The sequence below is a fragment of the Cnephaeus nilssonii genome, assembly GCF_951640355.1.
Source record: "Cnephaeus nilssonii genome assembly, chromosome: 4".
Lineage (NCBI taxonomy): Eukaryota > Metazoa > Chordata > Mammalia > Chiroptera > Vespertilionidae > Cnephaeus > Cnephaeus nilssonii.
The window spans coordinates 2,226,932-2,245,327 of NC_137075.1; the positions used below are offsets into that span (position 1 = coordinate 2,226,932).

The 18,396-nt window shown below is 42.5% G+C and overlaps 2 protein-coding genes across 3 annotated transcripts in view; one reads left to right on the top strand and one right to left on the bottom strand.

Moving 5' to 3' along the window:
• REC114 (REC114 meiotic recombination protein) overlaps positions 1 to 11,384 on the top strand; it is a gene marked incomplete at its 5' end in the record, with an annotated part of 119,540 nt that extends 108,156 nt beyond the window's left edge. Inside the window, 2 exons of the mRNA XM_079768771.1 lie at positions 6,082 to 6,150; positions 11,206 to 11,384. Of these exons, the coding sequence (XP_079624897.1) occupies positions 6,082 to 6,150; positions 11,206 to 11,370 (234 nt within the window). The 3' untranslated portion in view covers positions 11,371 to 11,384. The remainder of the gene's footprint in view (positions 1 to 6,081; positions 6,151 to 11,205) is intronic.
• A 65-nt stretch (positions 11,385 to 11,449) lies between these two features.
• The window catches only part of NPTN (neuroplastin), a 75,402-nt gene continuing 68,455 nt past the window's right edge, over positions 11,450 to 18,396 (bottom strand). For both annotated transcript variants that reach the window (XM_079768770.1, XM_079768769.1), the window contains 3 exons: positions 13,801 to 13,822; positions 12,984 to 13,058; positions 11,450 to 12,449 (listed from right to left, as the gene is read on the bottom strand). In XM_079768770.1, the coding sequence (XP_079624896.1) occupies positions 12,998 to 13,058; positions 13,801 to 13,822 (83 nt within the window). In that variant the 3' untranslated portion in view covers positions 11,450 to 12,449; positions 12,984 to 12,997. The remainder of the gene's footprint in view (positions 12,450 to 12,983; positions 13,059 to 13,800; positions 13,823 to 18,396) is intronic.

Consider the following 18,396-nt stretch of genomic DNA (forward strand, 5'->3'; position numbering starts at 1 on the left):
TAGAGTCCCAGATATTATCTGAGGGTACCCTGGGTGGAGGTGAGGCTGGGCTCCCAGTCACAGCAGCTCTCCCCTTCAAAAAGGCTAGGCCTCTGAGGAACAGCCGGCCTCTCTGGGACTGTTTGCAATGGTAGCAGAGGCTGCCGAGTTAGGCAAGCCCGGTTAGCCTGCCCCCGAAGGCCTTGTGGTATCTAACTGTACCTCAGTCACCACACACACACACACACACACACACACACACACACACCCTGTAGAGAGTGGCTCTAGGGTCAAGCCTTGGGCTGACCTGTGGCAGGGCCACAAACAATTCCCAGCCTGGAGGACAGAGCTCTCCTAGCATAATTAAGCCTGACCTTGTAGCCCTCCCTAATTCCTTCCTAAGTAGCTCATGGGCTGTGGGAGGTGCAGCAAGTGTTGCCAAAACAAGAACATTTGTATACATGTTAATCTACCTTGTTTTAATGAGGCTATAAAATAAAGCATCCGTTGCAGGCTGGGTCTTTTGTGTCCTCATCCAGGCACCGGAGATCCACTGAGCCCCAGCTGTATTCTCTTGTCTGTCTTTTCTTCAGTCCTTCACTGCCCCTCCTCAGGTTCACCCTTGGTCGTGCTGGTGCAGCACAACACCCAACACAACCACACACTCCTCTTTTGCTCCCTCACTAACTCATGCTCTCTTCCTCAGTAGTGCTGCCTTCTTCCTGCCTCTGTAGTTAGGTCTGGAGTGTTATTGACCCATTTGTGGATGGAGTCTCCTCTCCGGGTGTCTGGTTATGTGGCTTGCTCTCTAGCACATTGGCCAAACAGGATAAAATTCACCTTGGCAAGACACGACACAAAGGGAACAAAACAAATGCACTCATAACACCGATAACCCCACTAAAAGTGACCACCTGAGAAAAGAGAGCACAAATGATATCGAAGAGAGAAAAAATGGTATGAGAGAAAAGAAAAAGAAGAAAAAGGGTAATACATACATATATATGTATATATGTATGTATATATGTATATACACACTGAGTGGCCAGATTATTATGACCACCTGACGTTTGTAGGCAAATTAGCCGTACACTGCATCGTATGGGATATGGAAGCCGAAGGCCTGTTCGAACACCTTTGCTGTCTGCAGTTACCAAGATAAAATGTCTCCAATTCACACAGGAACACAAGGATTGGACAGTCAAGCATTGGAAAAAAGTCATGTGGTCCGATGAATCACGTTTCCAGTTGCATCATGCAGATGGCAGAGTGAGAATTTCGTGGAAACAGCATGAAAGCATGCACCCCACATGCATGAGTACAACCCTTCAAGCTGGTGGGGGCAGTGTTATGGTTTGGGGCGTGTTTTCCTGGCATGATTTGGGCCCTTTAATTCATGAGGAACAACGTCTGAATAGCACAACATACCTAAGTATCGTTGCTGATCAAGTTCATCCTATCATGTTGATAGTGTATCCCCGTGGTCGGCAAACTGCAGCTCGCAAGCCACATGTGGCTCTTTGGCCCCTTGAGTGTGGCTCTTCCACAAAATACCACGGCCTGGGTGAGTCTATTTTGAAGAAGTGGTGTTAGAAGAAGTTTAAGTTTAAAAAATTTGGCTCTCAAAACAAATTTCAATTGTTGTACTGTTGATATTTGGCTCTGTTGACTAATGAGTTTGCCGACCACTGGTGTATCCCAATGGAGATGGCTTCTTCCAACAAGACAATCAGCCATTACACAGTGCTCGTTTTGTGCAGGAGTGGTTTCAAGAACATGAGGGAGACTTTACCTTGCTTAGGTGGCCCCGATAATCACCAGATCTCAATCCAATTGAGCATTTGTGAGACGAAGTTAAAAGAGCCATCAGTCAGCTGGTTCCACAACCATCAAATCTCACAGAACTGGACAGTGCTATTCATCAGGCATGGTGTCAGATTCCTCGCATCATCTTTCAACATCTCGTGGAATCAATGCCAAGAAGAATCGCCGCAGTATTGAAGGCGAAAGGTGGCCCGACGAAGTTCTGATGGGGTGGTCATAATAATCTGGCCACTCAGTATGTGTGTGTGTGTAAATATATATATGGAGAAAACACCAGAGGACAAACAGGTAAATCAAAACATACAAACACCAAAAACACCAAATTCCCAGTAAAGAGGGTGGGGGCAGAATCTTATTAAGAATTGGATGAATATGGGGAAGACCTCAGTTTAGTATAGAGGAAGTAGAAAGAGGATGAGTGGATAAGAAGAATGAGAAGGAGAAGAAAATAATAATGATAATTTTTTTTTAAAAAATGGTTTAAAAGTTAGGATAAAAAATAAAATAAATTGGAATGATGGAAAATAATGCAAAAAGAAATAGAAAAGAAAGAAATAAATGAAAAAAGGAAAATAAAGAAAAAAGAGATAACAAAATAATAAAATAAAATAAAAATGAAAAAGTGAAGTGTCGTTCCTTTGGCTGGTTTAAGATCCCACTCCTCTGTACTGTCTGTGGCTTCTCAGTTTCTGATCCTGGGGCTGAAGGCCTCTCTTTAGGCCAGTCGCTGTGGACTCTCAGGGACTATTCAGACGTTTTTTGTATCCTTTGTAACACCCAGGGTATAGTCTGGGTGTGGCTGTATTGGCTGCCTGGAGACTGCAGGGAGGGGCTATCTCTTCCAGAGAAAATGGCTGCCCGGGTCCGCGCGTCAGGTATGACTCAGCACCAGACTCACAGCCGCTTCTCCTGGGCCCTCTCCTCTCCCCAGCCTCTCCCCAGACTCCACAAGTCCACACCTCCTCCTGCACCTCAGCCATGGGTGAGTGTCCGTATCCGAAAGGTCCTGTGAACCAGGTTCAGCAAAGAAAAGCAAAGGCCACAAGAGGGGAAAGAGCTGCGCCTCTGCGAGCCCCTCTCCTGCTGGCACTGCGCTGTCTGGGCAGCCGTCCAGGCTTCCCCCTCTGGGCTCAGTCTCTCTTGGCTGTGGACCCAGATCTAGAATCCCCTGCCACCAGCAGCCCTGCGGACCTCCTTTCCAAGTCAGATGCTGTGCCTGTCCCAAGGGACGCGGCTCTGTGCCGTGTGGTTTCCCTCTGACCCTCTGGGCTCAGAGGTCTGGCAGACTCTCCTGCCCAGATCCTTGATTTTACCTTTCTCCAGGCGTCCTCTGCCCTTCCCGGCTATGAATTGTCTCACCAGCTGAGTCTCCTTCACCAACTCGGGGTGGGTGTTATTTGATTCAGCTGCTCATTCTATCTGCTCCGGGACAAGGCCCAGGACACGTCCTTCTATTCTGCCGCCATTTTGTCCCCCTTGTAATTGTGATTTAATACTGCATAGTGTTCTGGGGTATTTTTTTTAATACACAAAGGTCTTATGAGCCAATAAAACCATTTCAAAGTAAAAAAAAGAAAAACTTTGCTGGAGAGGCCAGCGGGGCTCCAGCATGTCCAGGGGCAGCCTGTTTATGCCAGGACCCGGGTGCGCGGCCGCACACGCGTGGTGGGCATGTGCTGGGAGCGTGGTGCAGGCATCATATGGACATCTGAGCGTGAAAAGGTGTGCACACACCTTTGTGTGCATAAATACATCTGTTTCTCAGAAGCGTACCGGGAAAGGTGCTTTATCTGTAATGGGCAGTTTTCAAAATGTAATCTAGAGCAAGGGATTACAAAAACACGCACACAAAAAAGAAAAGGTTTTTGATACTAAACACAAAGCTGTAATTGAAGTGTTTATGCCCAAATGTACTTAGGCGACCCTGTACAGGTTGAGAACCGCTGCTGTAGAGCCTAAGACCATCGGAAAACACAGATATTTACATTACGATTCATTAACAGTAGCAAAATTACAGTTATGAAGTAGCAACGAAAATAATTTTATGGTTGGGGTCACCACAACATGAGGAACTGTACTAAAGGGTTCGGCATTAGAAAGGTTGAGAACCACTGGCTTAGATCCTTCATCCTAATGACAAAGCAGTCCCAGGTTTGCGCTCAGCTGCTGCTGTGCAGACTGCTATTGTGCTGCCTTCCTCCCAATTGATCTCACAAGGTGAAAGCTGAGGCCAAATTCTAGCCACCTTGCTGCTCTCCTGTATTAAAGTATGTCATTTTCCCAACAACTATATATTTCTCTGAAATAGTTTTGTTGTTGTTTTTTGAAAATAGAGATCATTCCTTATCTATTTCAATTTCTTGAGCCATTTCCTGGATATTTTGTTTTTGCTTTTCATTAGCCTTGTAATTTTGATAATTGTGGCTTAACCAGGTGTTTCTCAATCTGAGGGCTTCTAAGGTAAGCCAGCCCCCGTGAGAGGGCGGCAGGAGAGAGGATGGCAGTTCCCAGGAAACTCCTTGCTCTGGTAGCAGCCAAGAGGCTCCAGCTACTGTGCACAGAACCTTCCACCTCTACACTCGCGTGGACCACGTGTCTAACCCTGGAGCCATCCCACAGCCTCGGGTACCTCAGCCACACGTGGCTATTCCGTGTTTGTGGCAGATAGCTTTGGGTTGGTGTATTTCCTGGTTGTTTGAAGAACATGATGTGAGCTGAATTGACATGTATCCTAGGAAAATATCAAATATCAGAGCTAAAGAAACACTGGGCACTAGAGCTTGACTTGTGTTTTTACTAATGAGGAAAATGAAGAAAAATAGAGCTTGCCTAAGGATGCCTGATTCATTGAGTTCCTTTACTTTTTGTTCATTTTGATCTTTAGTTTCTATTTGTTCTTTCCTTCCTCTCTATCCCTCCAAAGTTCTTGATGCTTCCAGATCTACTTTCCTATTAACACCTACCGACTAGCAATAGTCAGCTTCCTTACAGGACAGGAAACAAAATTTGGCACCTCTGACTTCTGGCAGCCAGAACATGCTGGTGATAGGCAGAGGTACCTTCCAGAGAGGTCCTTGCTTTCTCTCTGTATGACACCACCAGCTCACACCTGAGGTGGGAACATGTCTGGAGGTGAGCATTGCAACAGCCACGGGATCCAGAGCCAGACCTACAGACCTGTGGCTAGGAGGTTGGAGTGGAGGGGCTCTCGTAGATTATAGGTGGAAGCAGCCTGCACAGCTTGTTATGCCTCCAGCCTCCTTCTCCACCTTGTTCATGGTATCTGCTTGGAGCCATCCCGGTGTGCCATCCAAGAACTGCCCCTCACATCATAGTCTCCTAAAGAAATGGCACACATTCTGGAATATTCCTGCACTTCAGCCCAGCACATCCCTAGTTCACTCCCTCCACTTTGAGTTTAAGTCCTAAACGTGTCTCCTTTGCCTCAGGCCCAGCAATTCCTGGGTTGCATTCTAATCACTGTTTTACTGGTAGGTTCTCAATGGGCTGTGGGTTCTTTTTTTAAAAATATATATTTTATTGATTTTTTACAGAAAGGAAGGGAGAGGGAGAGTCAGAAACATCGATGAGAGAGAAACATGGATCAGCTGTCTCCTGCACACCCCCTACTGGGGATGTGCCTGCAACCAAGGTACATGCCCTCGACCGGAATCGAACCTGGGACCCTTGAGTCCGCAGGCCGACGCTCTATCCACTGAGCCACACCGGTTAGGCGGGCTGTGGGTTCTTAAGGGCTGGAACACTCCCTTGTTCCTTGTGGCTCCCTCCCTTTATCACTAGGGTCTAAGAGCCCATTCCCTCAGAATGTCCAAAATGAGATTTTTTTTTTAAAGCCCAGTTTTATTAAAAAAACATATTATCTTGCAATTATGGAATTTCTTTTCCTGCAATGAATATGTATTACCCGACTAATGATTATTAGATAACAAATCATGATAATCCAAAGCTGGGCAACATCTACTGCCCTCCAGTACCAGCCTGTGGCCCTGGGTCCCGGACTGGGCTTCTGCAGACAGAACACAGCAGTGTCGGACAGACACTGAGGAGCCCCAGGTACAGGGGCCTCTGATTTAAACTCTGCGTACCTCTACTGTGGTAAATCAAGTAGTGACCACCTGAACGCAGGACAAACTACACCAACAGTGATTTCTCCTGATTTTTTTTTCCTCTGAACATGAATCCATGTGTTTCCACTTCTTTAATGGCCTGCGATGTTCATGATTATGTTCAGCTAAGCTGGCAGTTGTCTCGTTGCAGTCACACCAGCGGCCGGAGCAGCAGCAGTGTGCCCCAGGAGGAAGGACCTCAGTGACCCAGTTAGCTCAGGTACAGCCTACTTCCATGTTCAGTTTTCTTGCCGTGAAAAACAGTGATCCTGAACATTTGAACCTCTGTTCACTTCCTTGTTCCAGAACACTAACCTGAAGTGTTACTATGGAAGAGGTTAGAGACAGAGCCAGGCCATGTCGTCTGTCTACCCTGTTGTGAGATTACCATGATGGCGCATACTAAAGAGCTGCTCTCCTAAGGAAACATAGGAGTGGCCTACAGTGCTGGCCTTTAAATGTGTGATAAAGAATTTACCACTGTTAACGGGAAAAAAAACACATTGAAACCTGTAAAGAATTTTTGTGAGTTTATTTGGGCCAAACTGTCAAAATATGCCAGGAAGCAGAGCTTCAATGAATTGAGATTATGCTCCGGAGAATGCAGGGTTACATCTATATTTATACATTGAAATCAAAGGAAAGGGACGTAGGTGAGGTACATGAAATCCATTGGTGATAGATTAGGGAGGTGGGACAAAGCAAAGCAGGGAAACCTCTGGGATAGGGTGAAAAGTGAAATGATGGACATGTGCTTCTCTTACAGAGATGGATACAGGATACTTTAACGTAATTAACAGTTGACAATTAACTTGATAACAATAACAATGAGGGAATGTTCCGGTGCCATTTGTTGTGCCCTGAGGGGTCCGGGGTAAAAAGGAAGTTACAAGTTAACCAGACATCTCACAGATATGTTATCTTAGAGGCAAAAAGGCAAATGGGCTCAGTAAAGAAGATCTAAGATGGTCTTTGTCAGGGAAAATGTTGGCCTAGGACATGACTACCCACTATAACCTGCTTGTAGTTAAATATTTAATTTTCAAACCATCTTTTGTGGTTATTTTAGGTCTCTGAGTTTGTAAGACTGCCATGCAGGCCTCCCCTGAGCTTGTCAGGTTAGCATGTGGCTCCTTTCGTCCACACATCCCCCTTTTGGTCATAAATCTATCCAAAGGATGCATTGATGACCAACCTTTTGGTTGGATAATGGAGTCCCACGGTGCTAGGAAGGCTCATTCCTAGGATGTCTCAGTGTCAGCATGTCTTGCTGAACAGGTGGACCACTGGGGATGGGGCAAGACCATAACCTTAGATGGCATTTAAGGTCGAATTATATATATATTTTAAAAAGGCAGGTAAATGGGAGACAGTCAGATCCTATATGTCCTTGTTAAAAAGTATTCTGGATCATTTCTAATTTTTGAGCCACCATGATCCAAGTCTTTTTGCTGTTTGTCTTAAGTTTTGCTTTTCTGCATCTAATACAACATTTACATATCATGGACAAAAGTAACAATAGTAAACCAATAACAGTGATTAGGAACAGAAAATATCTAATACTAGACCAGGAAAAGTCTGAGGGGAACAAGCATCCCAGCCAACTGAAAAACGCTTTACATGTATTATCTTAATTTTTTATTAAGCTAATTATATGTTTTCCTCCTTCATCCACTGTCATTTGTTCGGCCAGATGAATTAAGACTCTCTACTATTTCATTATCTAGAAGCTCTAATTTTTCTTCTGGCCAATTAGTTTCCATAGAAATGACTTCATGGGGAGGATTAAGTTCAATTTCCCAATACATTGGTTTTTCAGTATCAATATTATCATAGGTTTTATGAACCTCAGGCAAAGTTATTCTGCCTATAATTTCAGTATTACACCATATTCCAGTATTATTTAAAGTAAACTTGGTGTTATTACAGTAAAAATCGCTTAGTATAACAGAAGAGTTTTTTAACCCTTCCCAGCAAAAACGCCCCTTTCCCATATACCATATGTTGTTATTCATGGGGGTAGATACAATAGGCCAAGACTGGGTGAATTAAGTCATATGGATTGGGGGCATAACCATTCACCTTTCCGACTTTCACAATCAGACATTGAGATGGGTTCCCATTGTTTATTATTTTTAAATATGGCCCATCTACTTCCCATTGGAAGTATTCTAGTATTATTTAGGATGGTCCCTATGCTGGCCAGTTGAACTACTGGGAATTTAAGCCTAGGATTTAACCGAGGCACCTGGGCCTTTAAGACACAATGTCATAGATTGCATTTCCCATCCAAAATTTTCCAAATTCCTGGGGAACCATATGAGTCCCATAAGTGTCTGGCCTGGGCTCCTGCAGCCATTATAGTTGGCCATTGTTGCATAGCCACTTCAGATTCCTTGCATTAGCATAGACAACAGGCCCAGTTGAGTTAGGGCACAGGTACGTTCCCATTGTTGGGTTGGGCATGAGTTTTTATAGTCTGTCGAGCCTGTTCTATCCATGAAACTAAGGCTTTATTGTCTTTCCATGCTGCTTCCCACCCTTTTCCTTCTTCCTGAAACAGCATTCCCTCTATATGACCTATTTGAGATAAAGAATCTTTTTCTAATGAATGACGTTCTTTATTAGCTGCAAGTTCAGCTTGTCCCAGAATACCAAGGCCAGCCCCTACTCCTCCAAGTATTCTCCTTTTTCTTCTTTTAGGGGGCCAATGTTGTTGGATCCACCAGGAGTGTTGCCATTGGGTAGCTATGGCTTGGGAGCAGTTAGGGTAGACTGAGTGGACCCAAAAATGTTGACTTTCCCATGCCATAGTTAAATGGGTGGAGGTGACCCCCAAATGAGCTAGAGTTTGAGTATTCCATAGGGCTTCCCACAAGCATCCAGGATGCAAGGATGGTGGGGTAGTTACAGACATATCTACCCACCAAGTAATGCCAATAATTTCTGAAATGGGAACCCACTGATTGCTTTCTTGCTTCACAGACATCCAGCCACAAGAGCATGGCTGGTGAGTCCAAGGACAAGATATGCTATGACAGATAGGACAGGCTGCTGCAAGCCTTTTGCCATCATATCCAGGTGTTTTTCTTAGCTTTTAATCCATCTCTATAGCCATACAATATTCATCCAGGTTAGATCCATATATAATTCTACCAGTGGAATTATCAGGGAGGTATTTGCTTAAGGTGGGTCCTTTATAGTAGATATAGCCAGAAAAAAAATGTACCAAAGCTTATATTGGTAGTAGGAGAAGACCAATGTGTGGCCAAGAGCCCTAAGCCTGTTCCTTGGGCCTAATAGCTGGTGTATCCTCTGCTGGGAGCTCCCTGGGAACTGTCTGCTCATTGTGGTCCCAGCTGCACTCCACAGCAGGCTCTCAGGCCAACAGCTTACACTTTTCACAGAATTCTACATGGAATTTGTCAATATTCAAGGATAAATTTTCTTTTTAATGTATCAAACTGTTCTAAAAGTGGTACAAAGAAGAAAATATGAGTTTTTTCCCCTCTGGCTTACCACTAACTCAAAATAAATGGACAACCATAGGATAAAGCCCTTTAGCTGTCTCCCTGACAGGAAAATGTAAAAGCCTCTTGTCCAGCAGCAGGGCAGACTTCACGGTGCCCAGTTTGTAGCCTCATATTTGCATTGGGGTTAAAAGTTAATTGAATCCAAGTGGCTAAGGACGGTAGAGGCACAAAAACGTATGGAACAAGGCAGGGTGTGATATTCTTCTCCCAGTTTATTTACAGAGTAGGGAAGAACCATGTACAAACCAGAAAAAGCACCAGAGTGGGAGTTCAGATATGCTTCTTGTTTGCTCTCACCTTCTAGACAAGTCTAAGAATATAAGTTGATAAAACTTTTTGGAAAGCAATTTTATGCCATATCTATTACCTATAATTATATTTCTGCTACAGAAACGTACATGTAAGGATGCTATTCACAGTGTTGCTTGTAGTAACAAAATTGTAAACAACATAAATGTTGATACTGAGTGGTTAAAGTGTGAAATAACCACGATGTGACAAAAATGCTGTCGATAGAAGTGATGTATAAATATCCCTATCTAGTGACATGGAAAGATATTCATAGTACACTACATTTTTTAAAAGACTACAAAAGCATCATGTATGACTTGATTTTTGTAGTAAACACTCACACACAACACGTTTGGAAGGAGATAAACTAACATGCTAACAGTCGCTCTTCCTGGAGAATGGGTCTTCATGTTACTTTCATTTTTCTTCTTTCTACTGTCAGGTAGTCTGCAAAGTTACTTTTAATTTAGAAAAATAAATTTCTATTATAGATAGTTCTTAGAAAAGTGTCAGTTGATGCATACACACCAAACCTTCCCATCCATAGAAAAGGCATAAAATCACCTACTTAACAGAATTCGTGTGAGGAGTAAAGGAGATGTAGGTGGACCCCAAGCTGGTGCCATCGTCATCAGGTCAGTGGTGCCCTATCTTCTAAACTGCCAAGCAGAGTCAGACTTTTCTTTAAACTCTCCTAATTTAAATATTGGCAACATACTTACTCAACCGGTTTTAAAACATTGCAAGTTACCAAAGAAGATATACAGATGGAAAACAGGCATATAAAAAAAGTGCTCAACATTATATGACTTCATTTATCTAAGGTATGAAGAATACACCTCAGTGGTTGCTGGGGGGGTGGGGCTAAGGGGTTGACAACAAAGGTAGGTAGCATGAAGGGATTTGGGGCGGGGGGGGGGGGGGGGGGAGGTAGGGGATGGAAATGTTGTGTGTCTTGATTGCCCTCATAGTTATATGCCTTTCTGAATTTGTCAACCCTTGTGGACAGGACCAGAAAAAGACATGGGGCTTTGGACGGTCAGTTTGTGGCCATTCTTTATTATCTTCAGAACCCGTTTTCAAATGAACTGCTCTCACCCATTCCCCCAAAGTGAGGTGGGAATGACAAACTAAGCTAGTGGAGTTCATTTACTGATAGTTTTCTTATCAACCCACATAAGGTTATCAGCACAGTATTCTTTATTAAAACAGGGTCTTAACTTTGCAAATCATGTCATTAATATACTTCATATACCTAAGGATACAAGTGTATCTCACTTCTTATGTATATTAAGAAACATTAAGCAAAGGAACCCTGTAGAGCTAATTATAATTAACACTCATTTTTGGTCTGTATTTCCCTAATCTTTCCTTAAGGCAGTTTTTCTGTCATCCACTCTGTTGCTTTTGCCTGTGGTCTCTAATAAACCGCTCTTCTGGAATCCCCGCAGTCTCTCCTGGCCTCAGCGGAGCTGCCCCCTGCCCACAAACAATCTGCGTGGGATGCTGCAGAGCTAGGCTCCTTCCTCCGCTCCTGCCTCATGGATCAGAACTTCCCGGCATTTGTGGAAGAGGTAGAAAAGGAACTAAGAAAACTGATGGGGTTGAGAGATTAACACTCTGTGTACATACAGAACTAAGAAACTTGAAAATGCTTCCTCCTTAAGACTAGAATAAAGAATATTATTCCAAACATCTTTTATCAATGTTTTATTTTTAAAAACCGGTGAATCCACTTTTCTATACATCATTGCACATCAACAATTACACAAAACATGAGTACATGCATCTATGGTTACATACTGAGTGAGAGAGAGAACCCCATTGGGTGAGAAAATCTACACTCAACCATTAAATCAATGTGAAAAAACACAGTGTTAACCCCAAAGTATAACTAGTTCATAGAATACCATGCTAGAACATTTCAAGGTCACTGAAAACTAAAGGTAAATTATAAGTATGCCTTAATTAAATGTACAATAAGGTTCAACAGATCAGTGCAAAAGGATATAAGAATTTACATGATTCAGCAAACGAAAAAATAATCACTTAAAAAGCAATCATACATATATACTGAAATTCATTATAGCCATTCAATGGACTATTCCAGCTTCTTATTAGAATCATAGGTTAAGCCCTTAAAATTATAGATTTCAGTTTATATTACTCATCTTTTGTACCAGAACTGCACAATTTCCTCAACTGACAACATACAATAAGGAATGAATATCAGCAGCTTAAAACTGAAACAAGCATTTTATTTTGTATTTCTCCCACCCCCCAAAATATAAATATATATATTTATATACTGTATTTATTTTTAGGTTTTGCTGTACTTTACAAAAATGTATCACTAGATGGCAGCAGTGCATTTTGCCAAATTAACAGTCGCAGTAAGTAAAAAATGGCGCATGCATGATCCGATCCTCAGAGGACCTTTTCACTTCTATTTAAATACTTTAATAAAGGAAAAGGAAGCAACATTCACAGCACATCAAGCCCAAAATAGTTTACACCTTCTACACTGAAGCATTGTTTGAAATGTACCTGCAAGGTCACCCTTACAGGAGAGGCTAAATAAGGCATGCTTTCGACAGTTGTGGTGGTGTTGCTCACTTAAACGGGAGAGAACCAAAAAGGTCCAAGCAGAAAATTTAGCAGGTCATGTTGCCATCAGTTTCAAGAACCTAAAGATCTGTAAAGAAAAAGAAAAAAAAAAGAGTATTTGGAAATTAAAAGCCTAACTTAAGAACTAAGTGGCACACAAAACAAGGCTTTGTTTCAAACAGCATGCTCAGGGATGCGGAGTGAAATTCTGATCTCCATGTGCCGGGCAGGGAGGCACTGGGGCCAGCTGTCCTGGCCGCGGTCTTGCATTGCCCTCAGAAGCAGAGGGGGACTAACTGGCCTCCGGGAATATCCCACCTAGCAAGATGAGAATTTAATCTTTACCTCTTTTAACAGATATAAGTAAACAGTAGCACAAAGTGTTATTTTGAAACATCATACATATTCTGAAATGGCGTTTATATAAATATGTGAAACAATGCAGCTGAAAAACGGTCCTTTCCAGCTGCTACATAATGGGTTCCGTCAGTCTGAGCTGCTCTGAAATGAACGAAAAGATCTTGCAGCGTAACACCAAATACTGAAAAATTTGTAACAAGGTCAACAGAGCCATGTTCATTTCAATATAATTTTTAAAACTTCTGAAGAAGGCCATACTTACATTATAAGTAGTACTTAATTTGTGTTTCTCTGGCGCAAGTTTTTATCTTTGTGATTGTTGGTAGAGTTGGTTTTCCTTTGGAGGAAAAATTATATTACAAGAGTTAAACTCAAAGTCAGTAGCAACTTTTGGAAAGTATAACACATGGAAATACAGGGACTCTTTCACGTACTGCCATCCCTGGTGTAGTAAGACAGTTTACTGCACAATATTAGTACATAAAAATATTCCCTGGGTAAAGTGCCTATATATCTTCAGTTAATAGATCCCTTTGACTCTCGAGTTAAAGAATATACAGGTAACTTTCCCTTTGACTTATAAACTATAGTTACTATAAAGGTTAGGATAAGTATTTTTTTCTCTACTGAGCACCATTCTTTTCTCAAACGATGAATGATACTCATTATACAAGGCAGCTCTGGGTCCTCTGGCACAACTTGGGGCACTATTTGGTCTCCAACTCTAGGAAAGTCTAATCCTGGATTGACCCAAATTTGCAATTCCATGCTCTAGATACATGTCATTGTTAATGGAGCCATATAGTATGGAACTTGAAGTCTCAGATATACTGGTCATTTTCCCCACATATCAATTTAAGCATATGGGATATGCAGAATTTTAAACAAATGGTATTTACTTTATATTGCTACTAAAATAGCCTGGCCATCAGCCACCTACATGTCAGGCTGCAGAGTCTGCACGGCAACAATCATTTCACTCTGTCTTCCCTACAATCTTAGCTACTCCACCGATTAAAACATGAATGCAAAATAATTCAATCAGAAGCTGGTCACTCAATGCCCAATGAAGTACTTACATTGGCCCAGCTGGTTCATCGTCTACCCAGGTGTTCAGTGTTTTTAGAATCCATTGATAGACAGGAGAAGAAAGGAGAAAAGTGTGAGATTGCATATATTAACAGAACAACAAACATCAAGTGGCAAAAACATAGCATTTATTCAAGGCCATTCCATCTGGAGGTGCAAAACACTCATGGAGTTATTATTTCTAGATTCAAGTTTTTAATGGCAGATATGCTGTTTCAATGGTTTTAGTTAACACTTTGAATGCTTGTCATGAAAAACTGCAACTATAGCGGACAGATAGGCTGCAATGTCATTGTAATCATCTTGTCCCCAAGTTCCAGTGGTTCACTCTTAAATAGATGAGAAGACAAACCAACATTTCAGTTGTAAAATCCTGCTGTTTGTTTTCTTATGGTGAATGCATGTACAATTTTAGCTCAATCCTACAATGTAGATGGATGTGTATGTTCTATACATTTAGCCACACATCCTCACTTCCCCAAAGGACACTGTTCCTGCTGTTTTGAGTCTGTAGTCTGGAAAATAAGATTGAGGAAGAGGAAGCCACAATAGGTCAGCCAGGCTGGGCTATGCCAACAAGTGTAAGCAACAAGAGGATGTTCTGTGACACAGCAGGGAAAGCTGAGTAATGGTGACATCCCTCTGGAAAAGACTTCAGATACAGACGGGCTCACTCTTGTGCCCTGGCCAAAACCAGAACCCAAACCCAGATGAGCCAGAGATCTTTTCTTTTTTTAATCAAAAGCTTCCATTATCTGAGTTTAGACGCCTTCTTAAATTGGTATTTTATTATTCTGATTTGTAAGTTTTTCTTCCCTATTTCAACTAAGGGCAACTTGATCCCATTTAAGCAGGGATATACATACGTAGGATTTTTTTTAAAGGCCCACAAAGGGGAGGGAACAAGTACGTGCTCTTAGTTTTTTATTTTACAAAAGTCGGGTAGATTAACTGATTCAGAATGGTTTGGTTTCACTGAAGGCTTCTGGAAAAACTCTCAGCAGGATTCCACAAGGGGGCTTGGTGCACATGAAGCAGTTATGGAGCTCACAGTCTCGGTGCAGGCGTCCGCGGGAGCACGCGTCGGGAGGAATGTCTGTCAGAGGGAGACATTGCTCCGCCTGTTCCTTTGAGGCAATGGAGAGGCAAAGCCACTGCCAGCACACACAGTGACTGGAGCAAAACAGATTGAAAAACGAAACAAAAAACTAACCACAAACCAACAACTTAGTAGCCAAAACCACAGGCCAGCGACACACCGGTGTCCACAAGATTCTACTATTGACAACAGTACTATCAAACAGATACAGAGAACAAACTAGGACTTAAGCACACCCCGACATCTGTGTGCTGTGTGTGCAGTGAAGATACACAAAAACACGGCAGGTACTAACACACAAGCCCAGCCTAAATCCTCCCTCACCTGACACCCTAATGCTCTCAGAATCCCGGCCAAGCCAGCTCAGCTACATGCTAGGAACTAAGCACTCAGGGACTCTTTTAAAGGGAAAGACACAGAAGCAAACTCAGAATATTTTTAGTGCTCTGGCTGTGAACCCAAATATACAAAATTCTAAAGCAAGATCGCAACTCAAGAATACCTTCCATCTCTCCCAACTTTAAAAGAAAAAGCAGGGGAGAGGGAATTGCAACAGCCAGGCTAATTCTTTCAAAGCATGACGCCATCGGCACCAACCCCAGCGGTCCCACCACAGCTTCTTTCTTCTGCAGAGGGGATGCCCTGGCGGCTGAGAAACGTCCAGTCCATAACGTGCAAAGGGCTGCAGTAGGGCTTGTAGCCACAGGGGCCCTAGTGCGGCCGCCAGGCCTGCGTGTGGGAACAGCTGTCGTTCACAGTCGTGTCTAAATCTCCTAAGCCCCATCATCTCTCCCCAAACCCACTTCCACATTTACAAAGAGCTCCGTGTGCCCTGTGTCCCTGGACTGACAGCACCACTCTCCCTTACAGTCAGACGAAAAACAACTCGACCCTCACAGGGAAATCAGGAAGGGGGAAAACAGAACTAAAAAAAAAAAAGGTACAAAAATCAAAGTAAATGAGGATTTAAACAGCAAACCGAAATCCAAGTTAGTTGTGAAAGTGAATGAAGTAAACTTGAGGAAAAGTGTTAACATTATGAACTATGCGCTGTATAGACGGAAGCGGAGATTAAACAAACTCCAAAAGCATGCACATCGCTCACTTACCACCATGTTTTAAGGGTTTGATGCAATTGAGGGGGAAAAAAAAGAAGTCATAGTAACCGACAAGTATCAACATACCCCCAAACCCTCAGGCCAAAAGACAGCTGCTTAAAAAGCGACTGTCCTCCACCTGGGTAACACAGCCGCTGGCTAGGAGAGAGGGCTGGGGGGATGGGAACAAGATGCTTCTGGAGTCCACCTTAGAGTAGGTTCCCGGGGGAGCTGTGCACACTGGTTTCTCCGCAGCTGCTCTTCCCAACCAGATGCACTGTAGCCCTCGGCCCACCGACCCCAGGCCCGCCTCACCATGTAGGGGTCACTGCCTGCCTGGTAAGTAACAGATCACCTGATACAGTGTCACCTCCAAAAAGATGGCTTTAAAGTCAAAATGACCAGAGTGGACTGTCTGGTCAAAGCTCCTTTTTCACTTTCGTCTCATGAAGGATGGGGTTTTGTGGTTTCTTAACCCACTTTAATGCTGCCCGATCATAGCAGAGTAGATTAACCAAATGAGATTAGTTACTTCCAATTTCCTTCCTTATGTGGTCCTATTGTTTTTCCTCCGTAAGGTAACTTGTTACTGATCCTAATGACCCTTAGTTAAGAGATAACGAATGTGTGTTCTACATGTTATTTTAAAAAGCTGCATCTTTTGCCTTGGCCAGTGTGGCATCCTCCCATACACCGAGAGGTCGCTGATTCGATTCCTGGTCAGGGCACATGCCCGGGCTGCAGGCTCAATCCCCAGTAGGAGACACGGAGGAGACAGCCAATCAATGTTTCTCTCTCCCTCTTCCTCTCTCTGTAAAATAAATTATTTATATATATATAATTATTTTTTAAGAGTCACTTTTTTTTCCCCCAACATGGTAAATCTTCATATGCTACCAAATGCTTTACCCAACTAATAGATTTTAGAGTTTGGATATATCCGAGCCTCTAAAAACAACGCCCCCCCCCCCCCCCCCAAGCATCTTCTCTATCATAACTTAATGGAAAAGTCCCTTTAATTGACATACAAATTATCCCCCTAATGTGGAATTAGGAAACTTTGATATCAGTACTTTTCCTAAATTTCATTTGAGGTCACTGAAATGTCCAGTAAGCTGTAAGGTCCCTGACTAAGCCAATCCATCCCATCTCCGCAGGGGACAGGGGAGGGGTTTTGAAAGCACACACAATACTCTCTGGGTTCCGTCAGCAGGGAACCCACACAGAACATGTGCTCCAAGCATGTGTCCCATTATAAAGATGGATGGAAGGCTGGAGGAATGCTGGCTGGACCTAGTCTTTTAGAGCATTAGCATTTAATGTTTTTAGAGAATGTAGTCAAGAGGTAAGTAAAGTGAGAAAACAAAGGCCTCATGTGGCTCCATGATTCACCTGGAACTGAAAACACTGAAGGTAGAAGGTGATTTGCAGATCATATACCTATAAGACAACCGAATGTGCACCAATCCACCAAGAGACCATAACAGGTGTTTCATTTATAAGATATCCAGAGTACACTCCAGTACACAAAAACACATGCCCCTCCCCCCCGTTTTTTTTTTTTCTGGAAGCAGCTAAATGTTAGAATCTCAGCATTTTCTATGTGAGAAATCTAAAGCAATATTTGCTTTTCTAGTGAAACATTTAGACTAAACTCTTAAGTTCAAACTTGTGTTTGTATACTTCTGTATTACTTAGTTGCTTTTCTAATAATGAGTTATCAAGAACCCACAACATGCCCTCCCTAATAAATACGATGCGTTTTATATGAATTTTTGAAAAAAGTTCGGTGAGTCAGAATAAAATCATAGGTATATCTTGATAATGAAGTACCTATTTGACAGAGAAAAAGTATGATGGACTTATGAAAATTCCTTTTCATAATACAGTGGAACCTCGGTTCTCGAACTTAATTCATTCTTGAAAGCTGTTTGAGAAGAGATTTATTTGAAAACTGAATTATTTTTTTTCCTGTGAGAAAAAATGTAAATTGAATGAATCCATTCCAAATGATTCTGTTTCAACCTTTCTTATATACAGTATATATCTAATGTACTGTTTCATCTATCTATAAACAAATACTTCTTAAATTTATGGAGCCACCCCCTACTAGCCTTAACCGAATCACTTTCAGCACACGTTCCAGGGGTGTCCTTCAGGTCAGCATGCAGCATCTTTGCTTTCTCACATATCATTACCTCTGAAATGCTATCACCGACAAACTGCTCTTCACTTATCCAAATCAACCATTTTTCTACCTCTTCAATTGCCTGTAAAAATTGTTTCATGAACACTCTCACACCCTTAGCAACAACAACACTCTTGATGGCCTCTTTATGTTTTCAAATTGTGCTCATCCTCCATTTCCCCAGCAGCAAAAGCAAAAAAGA